The sequence below is a fragment of the Protomyctophum bolini genome (genome assembly GCF_963924005.1).
Source record: "Protomyctophum bolini genome assembly, chromosome: 11".
NCBI classification, from domain to species: Eukaryota; Metazoa; Chordata; class Actinopteri; order Myctophiformes; family Myctophidae; genus Protomyctophum; species Protomyctophum bolini.
Genome location: NC_137872.1, coordinates 5,035,864 through 5,052,346, shown reverse-complemented (window position 1 = coordinate 5,052,346; position 16,483 = coordinate 5,035,864). Strand labels below are relative to the sequence as shown.

At 41.2% G+C, this 16,483-nt stretch overlaps 2 protein-coding genes across 2 annotated transcripts; both read right to left on the bottom strand.

Annotated features, from left to right (window-relative positions):
• Positions 1 to 222: 222 nt before the first annotated feature.
• Positions 223 to 5,282, bottom strand: bglap (bone gamma-carboxyglutamate (gla) protein). Its single transcript, XM_080776194.1, has 4 exons — positions 5,123 to 5,282; positions 3,271 to 3,324; positions 2,275 to 2,368; positions 223 to 600 (listed from the first exon to the last, which is right to left on the bottom strand). Exons 1-4 carry the CDS (start codon positions 5,178 to 5,180, stop codon positions 498 to 500), a joined length of 309 nt encoding a protein of 102 aa, XP_080632320.1. The 5' UTR covers positions 5,181 to 5,282; the 3' UTR covers positions 223 to 497.
• A 5,040-nt stretch (positions 5,283 to 10,322) lies between these two features.
• On the bottom strand, positions 10,323 to 14,063 carry mgp (matrix Gla protein). The gene is made up of 5 exons (XM_080775401.1): positions 13,963 to 14,063; positions 12,134 to 12,225; positions 11,934 to 11,963; positions 11,553 to 11,688; positions 10,323 to 11,254 (listed from the first exon to the last, which is right to left on the bottom strand). The coding sequence occupies exons 2-5, from the start codon at positions 12,192 to 12,194 to the stop codon at positions 11,089 to 11,091; spliced, it is 393 nt and encodes a 130-aa protein (XP_080631527.1). The 5' UTR covers positions 12,195 to 12,225; positions 13,963 to 14,063; the 3' UTR covers positions 10,323 to 11,088.
• Positions 14,064 to 16,483: the final 2,420 nt, after the last annotated feature.

Below are 16,483 nucleotides of genomic sequence, written 5' to 3'. Positions count from 1 at the left end.
CGTTCTGTATGACACCCTTTTCCAAGCTCTGAAGCAGAAATGGCCTTTCTCTTAAAACGGTGTAGAATCATAAACCATTTATTATCATGAACCCCAAAATCATGAGGGGACCCCACAGGTCGGCTACAACGTGTGTTTGACAGCAGTCCAAACTTAAGCAATTCATCTTATTTTCATAATTTGTTGCGTGGAATATTTCACATGAAAAAAAAACACAAAGGCAGAAGTTTTGTTTGAATTTATTTAGTTTCAACACACTACAGAATATCAGAAATTATAGAGATAATAATAATATGAATAATCATCTTATCTCCATGTCACTCCTTTGTCCCATCTATAACCTTCACACTTGTTTAACATTACACTGCATCCTACAATTTGAAAACCTTTGCATTTGCATGCTTATATAACGCACATTATAAAACGATGACAGACTCAATGAAAATAACATATCTAATCATTCATCATTATCAATTTTGGCATAAGTGGTTTGACATTTAGTAAGGGATTGGTCCATAGTAGGCAGTGTAGGCAGCGATGATTCCTTCTGTATCCATCATATCCTCACAACCCAGGTTAGCCTCACACACCTCTCTCAGACTGAGAGAGAGAGAGACAGAGACAGAGAGAGAGAGAAGCAAAGAGAGAAAAGCAAAAGTAAATGGTGCATTTATATAGCGCCTTTATCCAAGGCCCTTTACATAGTGCATTACATTCACCCATTCACACACGCATTCATACACCAATTGTGGCAGAAGCCATGCACGTTACCAACCAGCACATTGTGAGCAATTTGGGGTTCAATGTCTTGCCCAATGACACTTCAACATGTAGACAGGAGGAGCATCATAAGATTTTAGTCGACCAAAATCTACAGTTGATTTGGTCGACTAAAATGTATTTTGGCGGGCCTTGATGCCGTCGTAATGGCTGATTTTACACGTGTTGAAATTAAATAGCATAACTACAAGCTCACAACGCGTCGTGCTGGATGTTAACCTATACTGATAACCAGTGGCGTGCACAAATAGATACTTGGTGGTGATCTTTTTAATACAGTGTACACTGTACAGTATGTGGACCATGGTGACGTGATCATTTATTCATGATGAAGCTTATATAATATAGTATTTATGCCCCAACATTTAAACATCTCACACTATTAAGGCAACCGGACGGTTCCACGCGCTGCACAAGGTGCCCTTTTTTTCAACTTGAGCACCTAGTTGCCCCTCTAAATGTCTGTGCACGCCACTGATGATAACGGACTGTATCGTCACAGGAGGATCTAATGAGAATAATTTCCAGATAATCTTGATAGCAATAGTGAGGTTGTAATATTGTCTTTCACTGAAATATTCTCTCTATGAATGTAGTGTATCAACCTGAAATTCTGTCCTAATATTTGGAGTTCTCTCATGCAGAACCATGACTATAGAAAGCAACACGACGACAAATCTCTGCCGTCGACAAGAAACCACCTATCGCCAAAATGTACTGAAAAATGTATATAAATTTTTTTCTGGAAAGAAAACCTTATATATTGAAAACACAGCAAGTTTGGTGTTGTTGACTTTATATATTGTCAATTAGACAATATATTCATGAGAGCTATAGGAGAGAGGTGGTGGAGTTAGCTGCATTGCAGACGGTTTGAGGGTCCAATGGAGTTGAAAAACAAAAAATCAACAAGCTCAAATGGAGTTAGGTGGTTTCCTCCAGACAGCAATGATAACGGGTTATTATTGGTTATTATTGCATTTAATTCCAATATGCTTCTGTAATGAGAAAGCCATGTTATAGTGTTTATTACTCTATCATTTTTATCCCACGATTTTGCAACCCATTTTCTTCACCCAGTGTCAATTATCGAAGCGGGGGGGGCAGCGGACTGACCTCATGCTTCCTTCTATGCATGAGGAGTCCAAGCTGCTTCTTTTCACCCGTCAGGGGGGAATTTCCCCGGCCGGACGTAGCGCATGAAAGGAACACGTTCTTCCGAACCAGTTCCTTTCCCCTCCATCAGGCTCGCCGGCTGGCCAGGGGGAGGTATAGTTTAGAGACCAGGATTACTGCATGTGTTCGTGAGGGTACCTACCCTAGGGGACACGGGGAGAACATGTGAGGGTACCTACCCTAGGGGACACGGGGAGAACATGTGAGCGTACCTATACCCTAGGGGACACGGGGAGAACATGCAAACTCCACACAGAAAGGCCCTTTCGCAAACCGTGTTCAAACAGTCCAGCATAAATGTACAGCAGGTCAGGTCACCTTTCCAGCTGGGTCAGTGACAAGTCTCCAGGAGCGGTTCCAGCTCTCTTCTGTCGCACCACTGTAGCGGCCTCTCCCCTCTCCACAAACACTCCTGGGTGTACATGTATCATCATTTATCATCTGCATTCATACAATGGCTCTCTGTAGTTTTGATTGGTACCATATTTACATAAAGTGATCATTGATAGAAACTATTTCATAGAATCAGTGTTGATTTTGTCGACTAAAACTAAGACGAAAAATGTTCGTCCACTACCTTTTTTCACTGACGAAAACTAAATGGAAACTGAATGAAAACTAAGCTATGATTACTAATACTAAGACTAAATATACTGACAATTTTGTCAACAAATAAAAACTAAAATGTTAGGAAGGGACTAGTGGACAAGAGATCCAGTATAAGTCCTTTTACACTTGGTTGCATGCTGAAAATAGCCGATCTAGTGTAAAATCAGTAATTATACGACGGCATCAAGGCCCGCCAAAACACACTTTAGTCGACTGAATCAACTGTAGATTTAGTCGACAAAAATATTGTGATATTTAGTCGACTAAAACTAGACTAACGCTAAAACATTCCAGGTGACTAAAATGTGACTAAAACTAGATTAAAACAATTCAAGAGACTAATGACTAAAACTAAAATCTAAATGTGCTGCCAAAAACAACACTGCACAGAATTGCATAATGTTGCATTCTTTTGTGATGTACAATTCAAGAACATTCACAGAAGAATTAACGCACATCCTCCGTTTTTTTTGGTGCTGCCAAATTATAAAAACAGAATCATCACAACTCATATTTAAATGATCCATTTGTATTCACACTGTGAACTGCTACCTGGTGTGAATAAGCATCGAAGCATTCAATAGTGAGTTTGTTGCAGTATTCAGTTCGTTTAGGTTTGACCCAAACTTAAGTCATACTGATATGATATTCTGCATATCAATATGTACAGAAAACAGAAGTTATATGAAATGATCTTTATCTTACCATCCTGAACAGGGTTGTCACCCGCAGGCTGTGAGCCGGTGGAGGTAGAGGAATCTGGTGAATACAGGACAATATTAATAATATATTAGATCACAATCATGTACTTTACTCTGTGGAGAGGTAAGCCAAATTATTTAATCCACTCATGCCAAAATGACTGTAAATGATGTTTAAGTTTCTTTTGAAATCTGAATGAATTGAGCAGCATTCATTCAATCTTGTTGGTTGAGTTCCTTTTGAAATCTGAATGAATTGAGCAGCATTCATTCAATCTTGTTGGTTAACCCAATACTGCCGCAACCATTCCACTGGGATCTAAATCTAAAATGCCTATTAATTAGACGACATTACCTAACCACGGCGGGTTTGTTACACATTGGTTAAAATAACATTGTAGGCCTATTGATTAAATTAAGTTCCAGATTGCAGCTTTAAATGTGTTGTTTTAAAAAGCATACTGTAGGTATAATGACCCATATGATTCAAATCTAGTGTTAAAGCAGCCTTTTCAACCCGTTTGCCTGTACTTCCTCAGTGTTCATTTATCTATGTGTTACATTTGTGTACTCTGAGTTTTAAAGGTAGTGATAATTTTTGGTTAAAACAAAAAGTGTTTTTGTTAAAAGGTTTAAATCACTATAATCCTGACAGTAATCATGGCTATAGAGTGTTTGTTCAATAACTGTCTCTCCAGCTCTTTATTAAACAGAATTAACCACACAACTATCCTTAAATTAATTACTAAAATCTCTCTAAAGTTATCAAGCCTCTCGATATGTCTGTAGGCCTATATGTATATATTGTGTATTGCATTGTATACTTTTCATAGTGTACTTTTTATGAATCTGAGCTCCATACCATGTGATCATGGTTGTGAGTTAAATAAAATGATGGTGGTGAGAAAATACTTTTTCAGGTAGGTGACAACATTTCTGCTAATCAGGAGAAATCAGCTTAAAGTGTGTAGTGTTCCAGTTCTGTATGCTCGTCTGTTTGTGTCATATCACATACAACTCCACTTGGTTAATTTGTATCCTGACTGCATGCGTTCTCTATCCTGATTGGGTAAAATTGGTCGACCTGAAAATGTCCCGAAACCCGAAAAAGGTTACTGAGCAAACACTATATAGCAATGAGTACTCTCACAATATAGAGCTTTTTATCACTTATACTTTAATCACTTACCCTATACATTTAAGTTGTCACTGTGATGATTTGACTGTGTACTGTATAGAGGATATATTATACAGTAGGCTATAGTGATATAAATATGTTTTCAATGTAATAAGTCCTGGGATGCAGGCATGGTCTTTTAGACGAGTCCCAGGGACATTTTATTAGTCCCACCTCAACGACGTTGGGAGTCATATTTTGCCATTTTTACAAATTGCAGCATTTAACTCCAATATAACTAAAGCTAGCAAAATAAACTACCGCAATTTATTTTTGAGATTTTATTTTGACGTGGATTATTATTTTTACTGTACATGCTGAGTACAGTAGTGCATCCCGTGGATTGTTTTATTGCGTCCCTTAACCCATTCTGACCGGGAACCCATTTTGGTGTTAGCATCATCTTATGCTTTAGCTATTGAAAAATAGCAGACCTACAAGCTCATAGCGCGCCACCGAGTGGCGCGCTACGAGCTTGTAGGTCTGCTATTTTTGAAAAATCGAAGAACGACTGACATTTTTTTAATCTGATCTCAGGTCAGAATGGGTTCATCAGACCAGTGTGTGTCCAGCGGAAACCTTGTACGAAATCTGATCTCAGGTCAGAATGGGTTAACTATAAACTGCGTTTTGGGATGCAAAATGCACCCTATTTTAGTGTCTGCATCTGTGTTCTTACCTGAGGTCAGACACACTGCTGCCAGGCCGCAGAGAACCAGGATGCTCAAGGTCTTCATCGTTCCGGGCTTCTTTCTTCACTGTCTTCACGACGAGGACTGGAGACCTAATGCACTTGGCTCTTTCTTTTTTGTGTCACACGCAGACACACACTGCTGGGTTTATAGATGTAGGCCCTCACCGTGGCTCCAGGATTTGATTGGTTAGGGCATCGCGTATCATACACCCACAAAAGATGCAGAAATACACACATCCATTAAAAAAAAATCCATGTGGCCATCCTTGTATGCAAGCAATTAACCCATTCTGACCTGAGATCAGATTCATACGAGGTTTCCACTGGACACACACTGGTCTGATGTACCCATTCTGACCTGAGATCAGATTCTAAAAAATGTCAGTAGTTTCTTCGATTTTTCAAAAATAGCAGACCTACAAGCTCGTAGCGCGCCACTCGGTGGCGCGCTACGAGCTTGTAGATCTGCTATTTTTCAATAGCTAAAGCATGACATGATGCTAACACCAAAATGGGTTCCCGTTCAGAATGGGTTAAGGACACGCATACGCATACTGGCCCTTAGTGGTGACCTTACTGTAGGAATCGAACAGATGCAACAACCAGATGTCAAGTAGGTGTCATTAGATGGCCATTGACTATTCACAACAGTATAGCCAGACAGAGAGAAAGCCTTTGTTAACCCATTTAGACCTGAGATCAGAACTATATTTTTCTATAACAGTGGTTCTCAAACTATATTTCATGTCCAGGAGCCCCAGAATTATATGTATTTGGCCACTGACCCCCATCTGAAAATATGTTGTTCCAGGAACCCCGCGGAAGCAAAGATTTGAGTTAAAAACCTTTAGCTCTGAAATAATGTATAACATTTTCACACCTGAATTTTCACCTCAGCCCAGGGCTGGACTGGGTCACCAGACCGACCCACCACTAACTGGGTATGAAATTATATATATATATATATTTTTTTTTACGTGTCTCCACTTTTGCTGTGTCCATCGGACAGCACAGGCCCCTTCTCAATTTTATTTTTAACCCCTAACCCTCATCCCTTTTGCTTACCCCTTTCCCCTACTCGTCGTCAATGGATAGGGGGATAGATCATCCCCCTAGGAATTGGAACGTCGCTTGAAAATATTGATATGACGTTATATTGATAATGTCCTGAATGCCCTGAATAGGTTAAGTATGAGAGTGTGACATGCTCAGCATATAGGCAATGATCACTTGTCAAATGTAATTTACGGTGTAACATCTTCTCTCAGATTTCCCAATGCCTTTCAGAGGATAAGAAGTTGAATTAAATGGTTTTGTGTGTGTGTGTGTGTGTGCGTGCAATACTTGCAGCCAACCTGGAGAGGTCAGCGTTTCACAGTGTGCCAACACACGCCACTCCATCCTGGCCACAAAATACATGTTGGGGGAAAACCCATATGATGCTAATTGAACAAGAGGCGAAACCACACAGTCCCACATTATGTGACAAGGTTTTAATAAGAGGCTCTTGTAGTTTATTACAAACCGCAGTGAATTCCTACTAGCTTTAACGAAAGAGAAAGCAACATTTAAGAACAAACGAAGGAGTTGTGGTTATATAGGCCGGGCCATAATAAATACTTTAGGCATCAAAACTTATATTGGGAATGGCACCTATATGCTGAATGTGACCAGTGTACTTATAACGGTGTATGTCATTTAAATCCCAGTCAGAACAGCCAGTTTCCACAAATTAACTTTACTTTTGTGATTTGGTTTAATTCAAGGGGGACATTTAGCACAATATAGTGAACCACTTTGGAAGCTATACTTTTTGAAATAGAATTATGATTTTCCTGCTTCTCATTGCTGTTGGGAGGAAACCACCTAACTCAATATTTTTTTATTTTTTTATTATTATTTTTAGATTAGATTTAATTTATTGTCACTGCACATAGTATACAAATACTTTGACAATGAAATGAAGAGTGGCGTCTAGCCAGAGTGCAATACAGTAATGCAGTAAATGAGAGAATAATGCAGAAAATGTACAGTGATGTATACAGAATAATGTATAATAAATCAGTTATTTTGAAGTGTTTGAACCAATGCAAAGTAGTAAAATGCACTTGGACAAAACCTATTAACTCCATTGGACCCTCAAACTATCTGCTAAAACAGCTAACTCCACCACCCCTCTCATGGAAGTAATTTATTGACAATACATAAAGTCACAACACCAACTTTGATGAGGCTGTATTCAATTTGTTTTCAATACAAGGTTTTCTTCATTTCCTGTTTATTTATTTTTTTCCTGAAAAATGAACATTTTGGAGTTGGGTGGTTTCTTCCGCACAGCAACGATATATAAAATGTAAGGTCATTCATGTTTTGTTTGTGTCTCCGCCGGCCGTCTGTCCTTGGTGTCTCTGTGGACTGGACACCAACATGTTGGATTGGTCTTTATTCCATTTTGGGCGGGAACCCGTTTTGGTGTTAGCATCATGTTATGCTTTAGCTATTGAAAAATAGCAGATCTACAAGCTCATAGCGCGCCACCGAGTGGCGCGCTACGAGCTTGTAGGTCTGCTATTTATGAAAAATCGAAGAACGACTGACATATAGAAACACAGCTTTTTCAGAAAACTGTCAGGATGTAGAAGACATTTTTAGAATCTGATCTCGGGTCAGAATGGGTTATTGCGTGGGGTGTAATTTCACAGTCTGGGTCACTATAGCTGCTGGTGCCGCGTCTCGGTCCGTAGGACAGACTTCAAGAATTCATTCCAGGACAACTTTAACTGGGCACAGTTTTGGTCTTGTGGTCATATTTAAAAACAAAAAAAGAGCTACATTCAACACGACTGGCCCTTCTGTGACCGTGCAAAGATCAGTGGTGGAAAAAGTACTCCATTGTTTTACTTAAGTAAAAGTACCGATACTGCAATTTAGAACTACTTTGTAAGTAAGTAAATGTACGGAATTGAAAATGTACTTGAGTAAAAGTACAAAAGTATCGGCATCAAAATGTACCTAAAGTACTAAAAGTAAAAGTACTCGTATTGCAGAATGTCCCATTTCACAAGGTCAAAATGTGTACAAAATCTATTGAAAATAGCCGGTCTACAAGCTCGCAACGCGACGCATTGTGAGCTTGTAGATCATCTTTTTTCAAATGGCCGAAATAGGGTTAATGTATGTGGTTAATGTATGTTTTCTAATCAAAATCTGGCGGTCAGTCGTAGCTCGGAGGCCTCCCTGAGGGTGGAGGCCCGTTTCAACCTCTCTCTCTAGGTCGTCCTCAGACGAGCCCTCCATCGTCGTTTCCAGTCATCTCGGTTCTCCATACATCCGGCCAGTTCGTTGGTACTTTGCACTCCTGCATCGCTCTTGAGTACATCCACGTATGTTAGCACGGGGCGTCCTCGTGATCGATGGCCGTGTGTTGGTTCCCAGAGCACCAGTTTGCTGGCTGGCAGTTCTTGATGTCTTTGGCAGTGTCCTGCTAGTCTCATTCTCCTGGCTGCTATTTTCTGGCTCACCCTCGGTAGTCCCTCATACAGAGTCATGTTAGTGACATGTACAGTCTTGCTGATGTTAAGTACTGCACGCAGCATTCTGGTGTAGCACCCGTCAAGGGACTTCTCCAGGGTTGGCTTCAGGGTCCAGCATTCACTGCCGTATAGGAGAACAGACTCCACTGTTGCGTAGAAGAAGCTGAGTTTGATTTGTCGGGGGAGATTGGAGTTCCAAACACTGTTCATGCCATTTAGGGACCTCCATGCAAGTGCCTTCCTCACTTTCAGATCTTGCTCGGTTGAGTTGACCCATGAGCCCAGGTACTTGAAGTCTTTGACTTCCTTCAGCACCGTGCCTCCTGCTGTTGTGAGAGGTGGATGTTCCGGTGAGATGTTGTAGGTGATAACCTCAGTTTTCTTGGCATTTAGCCTAAGGCCAACTTTGGCACACTCCAGCTCCACACTGTTCAGGAGTTCCTGAGCTTGTGAAACTGGTGAAACATAGCAAAGGCCTCCTATGAGTAGAAGTACTGGAAATTGTAAAGAAGTGCAAATACCTCAAAATTGTACTTACCAAAGTACAGTACCAAATGTGCCATTTTGTACAGATGATGTCTGTGTAAACACAGATTGGTGTTCTGAGTGCTGACCACACAGTCATATTCCTATTAGCAAGCTCTGTAGTACTAGTACCCGTTGTCTTTTCATGAATGCAGGCTATATATTTAATATGTCTCCTTAAGTTGTCCCTATATATTTTATTCAAATCATTTAATTGTCCATTCAAAGATGTTTGAAACCTTTATCACATGACTAATATATAGGAATGTCAGATTCAAAGTATAACAAACATTGAAGAAATAAGATAGTATGCATGACTTGTTGTCGTGTCATGTCATGTCTGTGTTTTACATACATACTGTACATTTGTCACTGTTGGTATAGCGTATAGCCGCTACTGTTCCAGGTCGTAGGAACTTGACATTCGATGCTGGATATAATCAAAACAACTGGAGAGCCCTGTTGGAATCGAGTGAACTATAATATAAACATTCTGGAATACTTGATCCCCTGCAGTCAACCAGTGTTGTTTTTGGCTGCAAATTTCTATTTTAGTTTAGTCATATAGTCTTTGGACTGAAACTTCATTTAGTTTTAGTCACATTTTAGTCACCTGGAATGTCTTAGTGTTAGTCTAGTTTTAGTCGACTAAATCTACAGTTGATTTAGTCGACTAAAATGTATTTTGGCGGGTCTTGATGCCGTCGTAATGAGTGTTTTTACACTTGCTGAAATCTACAAGCTTGCCGATCTTAGATCAGCTATTTTCAGCATGCAACCAAGTGTAAAATGACTTGTACTGCATGGATCTCTTGTCCACTAGTCCCTTCCTAACATTTTAGTCTAGTTTTTATTTGTCGACGAAATTGTCAGTATATGTAGTCTTAGTTTTAGTCACCGTGGCTTAGTTTTCATTTAGTTTCCATTTGTTTTTGTCAGTAAAAATAGGTAGTCGACGAACATTTTTCGTCTTAGTTTCAGTCGACGAAACCAACCCATTGGGGAACTTCTACAAACAACAATAGAATGCATTGTCTTCTCAAAGCACATGTTGGAGATACACAAAGCAAATTAGTGTTGGAGAAGTTAACGAGAGATATACCATACAACAGATGAATAGCGCAGTGTGAGAAACAGTTATCTTTATTCACACATATCACACAAAGCTTATAAATACTGCAAAGATTAATAATAGTGGAAAAGTGTCACTACAGAGGTTACACATAAGAAATGAGGCATACGGTATATTTCTACATTAGATGCATGAGTGATGTGGCACAGTGCTTCGATATTTGTGAAATGATTAAATTGCATTTGTCTTTATAGTAGGCCTATGTGTACCACGCACACTTTATTATGTTTAACCCATTCTGACCTGAGATCAGATTCATACGAAGTTTCCACTGGACACACACTGGTCTGATTAAAACCTTCAGCCTAAACGCAGTACCTTAGAAAAAAAAGCTTCCTCAGGCGCTGTCACATTGTATCTAGGTATAAAGCAGTGGTGGAAAAGTAACAAAGTACTTTTACTTAAGTACAATTGTGAGGTATCTGTACTTTACTTGAGTATTTCCGATACTTATACTTCTACTCCACTACATCTCAGAGCCAAAAATGTGTACTGTTACTCCACTACAATTATTTGAAAACTTTAATTACTAGTTACTTTGGAGATTTACATTTTGACTAGAAAACATACTTACTTGTAACGAAGTAGTTCTATAATATATTGCAGTATTGGTACTTTTACTTAAGTAAAAACAATTGAGCACTTTTCCCACCACTGGGTATGAAGGCCATCAAAGCAAAACATAAATTACGCCGCGGTGTGCGTTGAGTTGAACGAGCGCGAGATAATCATCACGTTTGCAGCACGGGGGCAGACGTTGTTTATACGCGGCGGGCCACATGTGGGTTCTGGTGAACGACTGGAACCTGGGCCGCTCCGTAGAACCTCTGGTAGGCCTGCTGGTAACCGTGGCGATAAGCATAGTGGCGGCAGGGAACGTAGTCTTCGCATGTCTCCGCACGCCTCTCAGCTGGAGACTTCACTGGCCTGGATGGAAAGAGGGGTGTAATAACAGTCAGAAGAGTAGAGGTGGTATAGAGAAATACAGTTTGTTGCATTTCTTTGGTTTTCATCACTATTCTCAACTGATGTTGCGTGTGTGTGTGTGTGTGTGTGTGTGTGTGTGTGTGTGTGTGTGTGTGTGTGTGTGTGTGTGTGTGTGCATGCGTGCGTGTACAGATTGTGCCCACATCTGTGTTCATATACGTATCTTTTAGGCTAACGCATGTATAGTCTGAATGTAGGGGTTTGTATGCACGTGCGTGCGTGCGTGTCTGTGTCTTACTTTGCGAAGGTGAACCTGCTGTAGAAGTTCCCTCTGGGTGGTACTGGGTTGTATACTGGGTTGTATACTGGGTTGTATGCACTGCCCCTTTGTGGTGCGATGAAGGAGTTTGCTTGGTGTGGACTCACAAACACATCTGTGGCCACATGAAACACGTTTTAATGGATTTAAATAGACACATACAGTATACCTGTCTAGCACACCAACATGACTCATAAAATTAATGTTAATGTTAAGCTAGGTTGAAGTTAAATGAATGGTTGGAATACAATAGTATATCTGATATACTATATATATATTGCGTTATGAGTTATATGCCTGCAGGGTTTTTAGCCAGGATGCCATGTTTTTTCCATGAATGAGAAGTTGCACTTCAATCACCTTCAGCGGATTCTGAGCTTTCGTTTGAATCTATATGGGAAAAACATGAAATGGGGTTAGGGTTATATAAGCATGAATGAAGCATGAGTGGCTTGTCAATCTATAGGACTTATATATTGCGGCTTTTTAGTTAGGGGGAAAATTATCACTGAAATGTTGGAACTGGTCGGGAGGTGGGAGGAATGCGAGAGGAACTGTACCATAGCAAACGCAGAGAGAGACAAAGGCACAGAGGGCCACACACTGCAGGAGATTCCTCATCTTTGGCACTCGTCCGTCAGTCCGTCGCCGTCTGCAAAAAAAAGACAAGGAGAGAGGTAATATAATTTGGCGAGCCAATAGTGAAACCTGCAGGTGTCAACCTGGTGACACAGCGACTGTGAATCTCCCTGATAAAGTCTCAAATCCTATGAAACCAGAGAAGGGAGAAAGGATTACATTTAATGAGAAAAAGACAGAGGGAGCTTTAGAGCCAGAGAGAGAGAGAGAGAGAGAGCCAGAAAGACAGAGAAGAGAGAGAGTATTTGGGGCAGCCAGCCACAGAGAGAGGTCTGATTATGAGTCTGTGGGCAGACAGGAAAGAGCCACGACTAGAGATAGAAGTTTAGAAGTGGCAGCGTTTCTATATGTGTGTGTCTGTGGTCACCATGCACATTGCAGCACCAGTCGCACAAGTTCAGTCACACATTAGTTATCACCACTGAACATACATCACTGTCCAGGCCAGCACTGCACATCCATACATCCCGAAAGCCATATGGGGGATATACTGAGATATTTCTAGATGGGACGGCAAACACACCACCTAGGGCAACTTTCTATTTAAAACTGAACGTATCCTGCATGTGGTAGACATGTGGCGCACACGTTGTGTTGCAGCTGGTATAATATGGTTAAGTGTGCAGATATGCATCCATACGTGCACAAGTACACAAACTCATCATTCATGCCTGTTCGGACACATACACCGCAGAAAAGCTGTCGTGCCAATCCTCTGACTTCAGGTGTAAGACACTTGTCCAAACAGCAGTCCCAGATGTCTACAGGAGATCAATCAGTACGCACACTCATGTGCACATGCGCGCACGCACACACAAAAGCATGCACGCACGCATTCACACACACACACACACACACACACACATTTGTGTGCCATCACCACAGAAAAGCTGCCACGCCAAACCCTCTGTTTGTAGGATTTGGATGGGATTCTGTTTCAGCAGGCCTCCTTCTCTCCACAGTCAATAGCACCTTTCATCAAAGAACACACATGTGCGCGCACACGCACCAGTGCACTCAGGAAGCCCATAACTCCAGCGCTGCCTTCAGGCACGACTTGGCAGCAGTGGCAGACACACACTCAGCACTCTGCTCGGCACAGAGACATTAGGCCTACAGTCTAATAAGGCCCAGGGTGCAAGGTTTCTCACCGCTAAAAGGTCTTCCATATTGGGTTTACAAAGAACAAAAGGAAATCTGTGTTAGTGAAGAGATTGAGCAAATGAGAGGGTGATAAAGTAGCTTGTGTGTTAATTCCGGTTGGATGCTGACGACAGTGTCTAGAGTTTAATGTCCCGTCTGAGCCTTAGTAGGGGTCCCAGGTTCACGACAGGTTCAACAGCCCCCCTCCTCCTCCTCCCCAGCATCTCCATACCAAAATGTGCCCACCTCACTGGAAAAAGCCCCAGCAGGAAGCATTAGTCTTAGTCAGCCTGAAACTAAACTTGAACTTTTTTTTGTCAGTAACAAAAAGCAATACTAGTGTACAGTAGAAAATGTTAAACAAGGACTTTTCATGCGAGTTGGAGTTGGATTCTGCTACTGTAAAAAAGCAGATTGGGTTGTTTCTGTATTGTCGTTTCTTTTGACGCCCAGACTTCAATGTCTCTTTTGGCAGTTTTGATGGAGACTGAAATGTGGAATAACTATGATCATCATAATGGACTAGATCGAGACCACGTCCTATAGTCTAAACATTTGTCAGTTTATAAACATATAAAGAATATAGTATACGTTGGAATGTACTTACCCCAAAAGAGGATGATTACAGTGTGAAGAGTCGTGGAAATATCTCTCTGTGTATTTTCTCCCAGGGAATATCTCTTAATTCCTCACTGCAAGGCTTTTATATACTCACCTCTCTCCCCCCCACCCCACCACCCCCACCCACCCATTTTCCCCCCAACTCTCTCTGTCATCCTCCGCCCTCGCCCACTCTCCTCCCTCCTTTTGCTATCAGCCATTTCCACCCATTCAATCTGACCAAACTATTAGCTCACTCTCTCCCCAACCCTTCTGCACGTGTGCACGCACGCACACACACGCGCGCACACACACACACACACACACACACACACACACACACACACACCTAGACACGCTCTATGAAAAACAGACGAGGGGAAGAGACGGGAACGGAGAATAACAGGCAGGGGGTAAACAGAGAGAGAGAGACAGAGAAGAATGGGGCATATGCGCCGAACACTAATGCGTATATACCTGCACCTGCATAACAACTACATGACAGATGTGTTGCTTGCCTGACGAGCAAATGGCAGCACACATGTAGGGCTTAAAGTTCTCAGTCCTGGGGACTGATTTCAGTCCTGAGGATTTCATATAGGGGTCATTTAATGGCATCTGTGTAGATTTGCAAAAAAGCATTTTCAGTCTTTATTGGGATTCTTTTTGGCTCTGGAGTACAGTATGAGTGTCTTACATGTTTCCCCATAACCCCCCCCCCCCCCCCTGTATTATCATTGCTTTTCACTTGGCTATTTTTTTAAACATCATTTTGAACTGTACTAACCTCAGGGTTCCTTGAGGGAGTTCCAGGGGGTCCCCATCTAAATGGACTGTAACTCTGAGAGAGTATACAAATGGAACCAAATTGACCCCGTGCACTCTCAGAGTTAAATTAACATTGATTTTACAATATAAATTGGGGGTCCCAGAGATAGAAATGTCATTAAATGGGGGGTCTGTAGACTAATGCATGTCAAACTGGGGGTCCAGTTCTTCAAAGGCAACAATACAGTTTTAAGTTTCGGTGTGGAGACCTTCATCAGGTTATCTCAGATAAGGAAAAAAAACCCTGCACACTGCCTTCAAATGCAAAAAGAAAGTTTTAATGGCAAACACGACGTAAGATAATACGAAGTTCTCTGGACCGAAACATTGTGTTTCCTATTAAAACGTATTATTTATTTACTTTCTTCCATGCACTGATCTGTCTTGGGTCTTCTCTGGTCGTTTTGTAGCAGGTGCGCAAATGTCTGTCTTGTTTGTGCACTGTTCTTTGTTGATTGGTGGAAGGGATACTTTATCCCTTCCACCAATCTGTTGTGCATAATATTTTGGAGTAATTTATATATTATCTATCCATACTACATTGCTAAAGATATTTCACTACACTTCTTATGTCATTTGTTTGTATACACCACAGTAACTTTGATAGGTAATATGCAGAACAGCACCTCAGAGGGTTTAATAACAAATCTGTAATAGAGCGTCGCAGTCCCGCCCCCCACCAGGGCCCAGGAGATTATTCCCCGTTCATTTTCCCCCATAGACATTTCAAAAAGTATTTATTTAAAGACCTTTTGAGCCTTGTAGAAAGCCAACTCTTGTCCTGACAAATCATGACAACAAACACAATTTTTCGGGCCGAATAAATTATTCGAAAGAAGAAGAAAACAGCAGGTTACAACACTTTTTATTGTTGTTGTTTTTCTTCTTTGTAACTATATTTGTTCGGTCCAAAATGTCATGATTTGTCACAACTCGAGTTGGCTTTGTCCGCGGCGTAAACGTCTTTAAATAAATACTTTTTGAAAAGCCTATGGAGAGAAAATGAACGGGGAATTCACTTCTGGGTCTCACGTCGTCATGGAAGGGGGCAGGACTGCGACGCTCTATTAATTGTGGTCTGGGCGCATGCCAACAGGGTCCGGCCTGACAACGCGCTATGTGTTCGAGTCCTGTTCTTGACAGTCGTTGCTGCATGTCTGCCCCCGTCTCTCTCTCTCTCTCTCCCTCTTTCCTGTCAATCTCCATGTATATCTATCAATAAAAGCACAAAAGCCAAAAACAAATCTAAAACCAAATCTAAAATCAAAAATGTCACCTTTTACAAGGCATGTTTTCTATCTTATGTTATATGTTTTATAAGTGTGTATTTGGCAAAGTCTGCGTGATGTTGTATAACACCTGAAGTGTGTTAAGCCATACAAACTTGGTTTATAGTGTGATGACTGTACAAGCTATACTGTATATATCCCCAGCACCTTTTATAGCACGCTTCCCCTGCAGTGTTACGCAATAATATATGCAACATCAGATTGCTTTCAACCAGAACCTGTGAATAGCTGTGTGGGACCAGAGCCTAGCCAAACAGTAAATAAACCAGAATAGGAGGGCCCGGGAGTCAGACAGACGGATAAACACACTGACAGAGACATAACTATGAAGATAAACCCAGCAGGTAGATAAGAATAGGGGGAATTCATGGAGAGAGAGAGAGAGAGAGAGAGAGAGAGAGAGAGAGAGAG

What these genes read in the sequence shown, in the direction of transcription:
- mgp (XM_080775401.1), bottom strand. Translation starts at nt 12,194, where the DNA reads ATGAGGAATCTCCTGCAGTGTGTGGCCCTCTGTGCCTTTGTCTCTCTC. An exon ending in CTCTCTCTGCGTTTGCTATG is followed by an intron (nt 11,964 to 12,133) that starts GTACAGTTCCTC and finishes TTTCCCATATAG; the next exon opens with ATTCAAACGAAAGCTCAGAA. An exon ending in AAGCTCAGAATCCGCTGAAG is followed by an intron (nt 11,689 to 11,933) that starts GTGATTGAAGTG and finishes ATGTGGCCACAG; the next exon opens with ATGTGTTTGTGAGTCCACAC.
- bglap (XM_080776194.1), bottom strand. Translation starts at nt 5,180, where the DNA reads ATGAAGACCTTGAGCATCCTGGTTCTCTGCGGCCTGGCAGCAGTGTGT. An exon ending in TGACAACCCTGTTCAGGATG is followed by an intron (nt 2,369 to 3,270) that starts GTAAGATAAAGA and finishes ATGTACACCCAG; the next exon opens with GAGTGTTTGTGGAGAGGGGA. An exon ending in TCACTGACCCAGCTGGAAAG is followed by an intron (nt 601 to 2,274) that starts GTGACCTGACCT and finishes TCTCTCTCTCAG; the next exon opens with TCTGAGAGAGGTGTGTGAGG.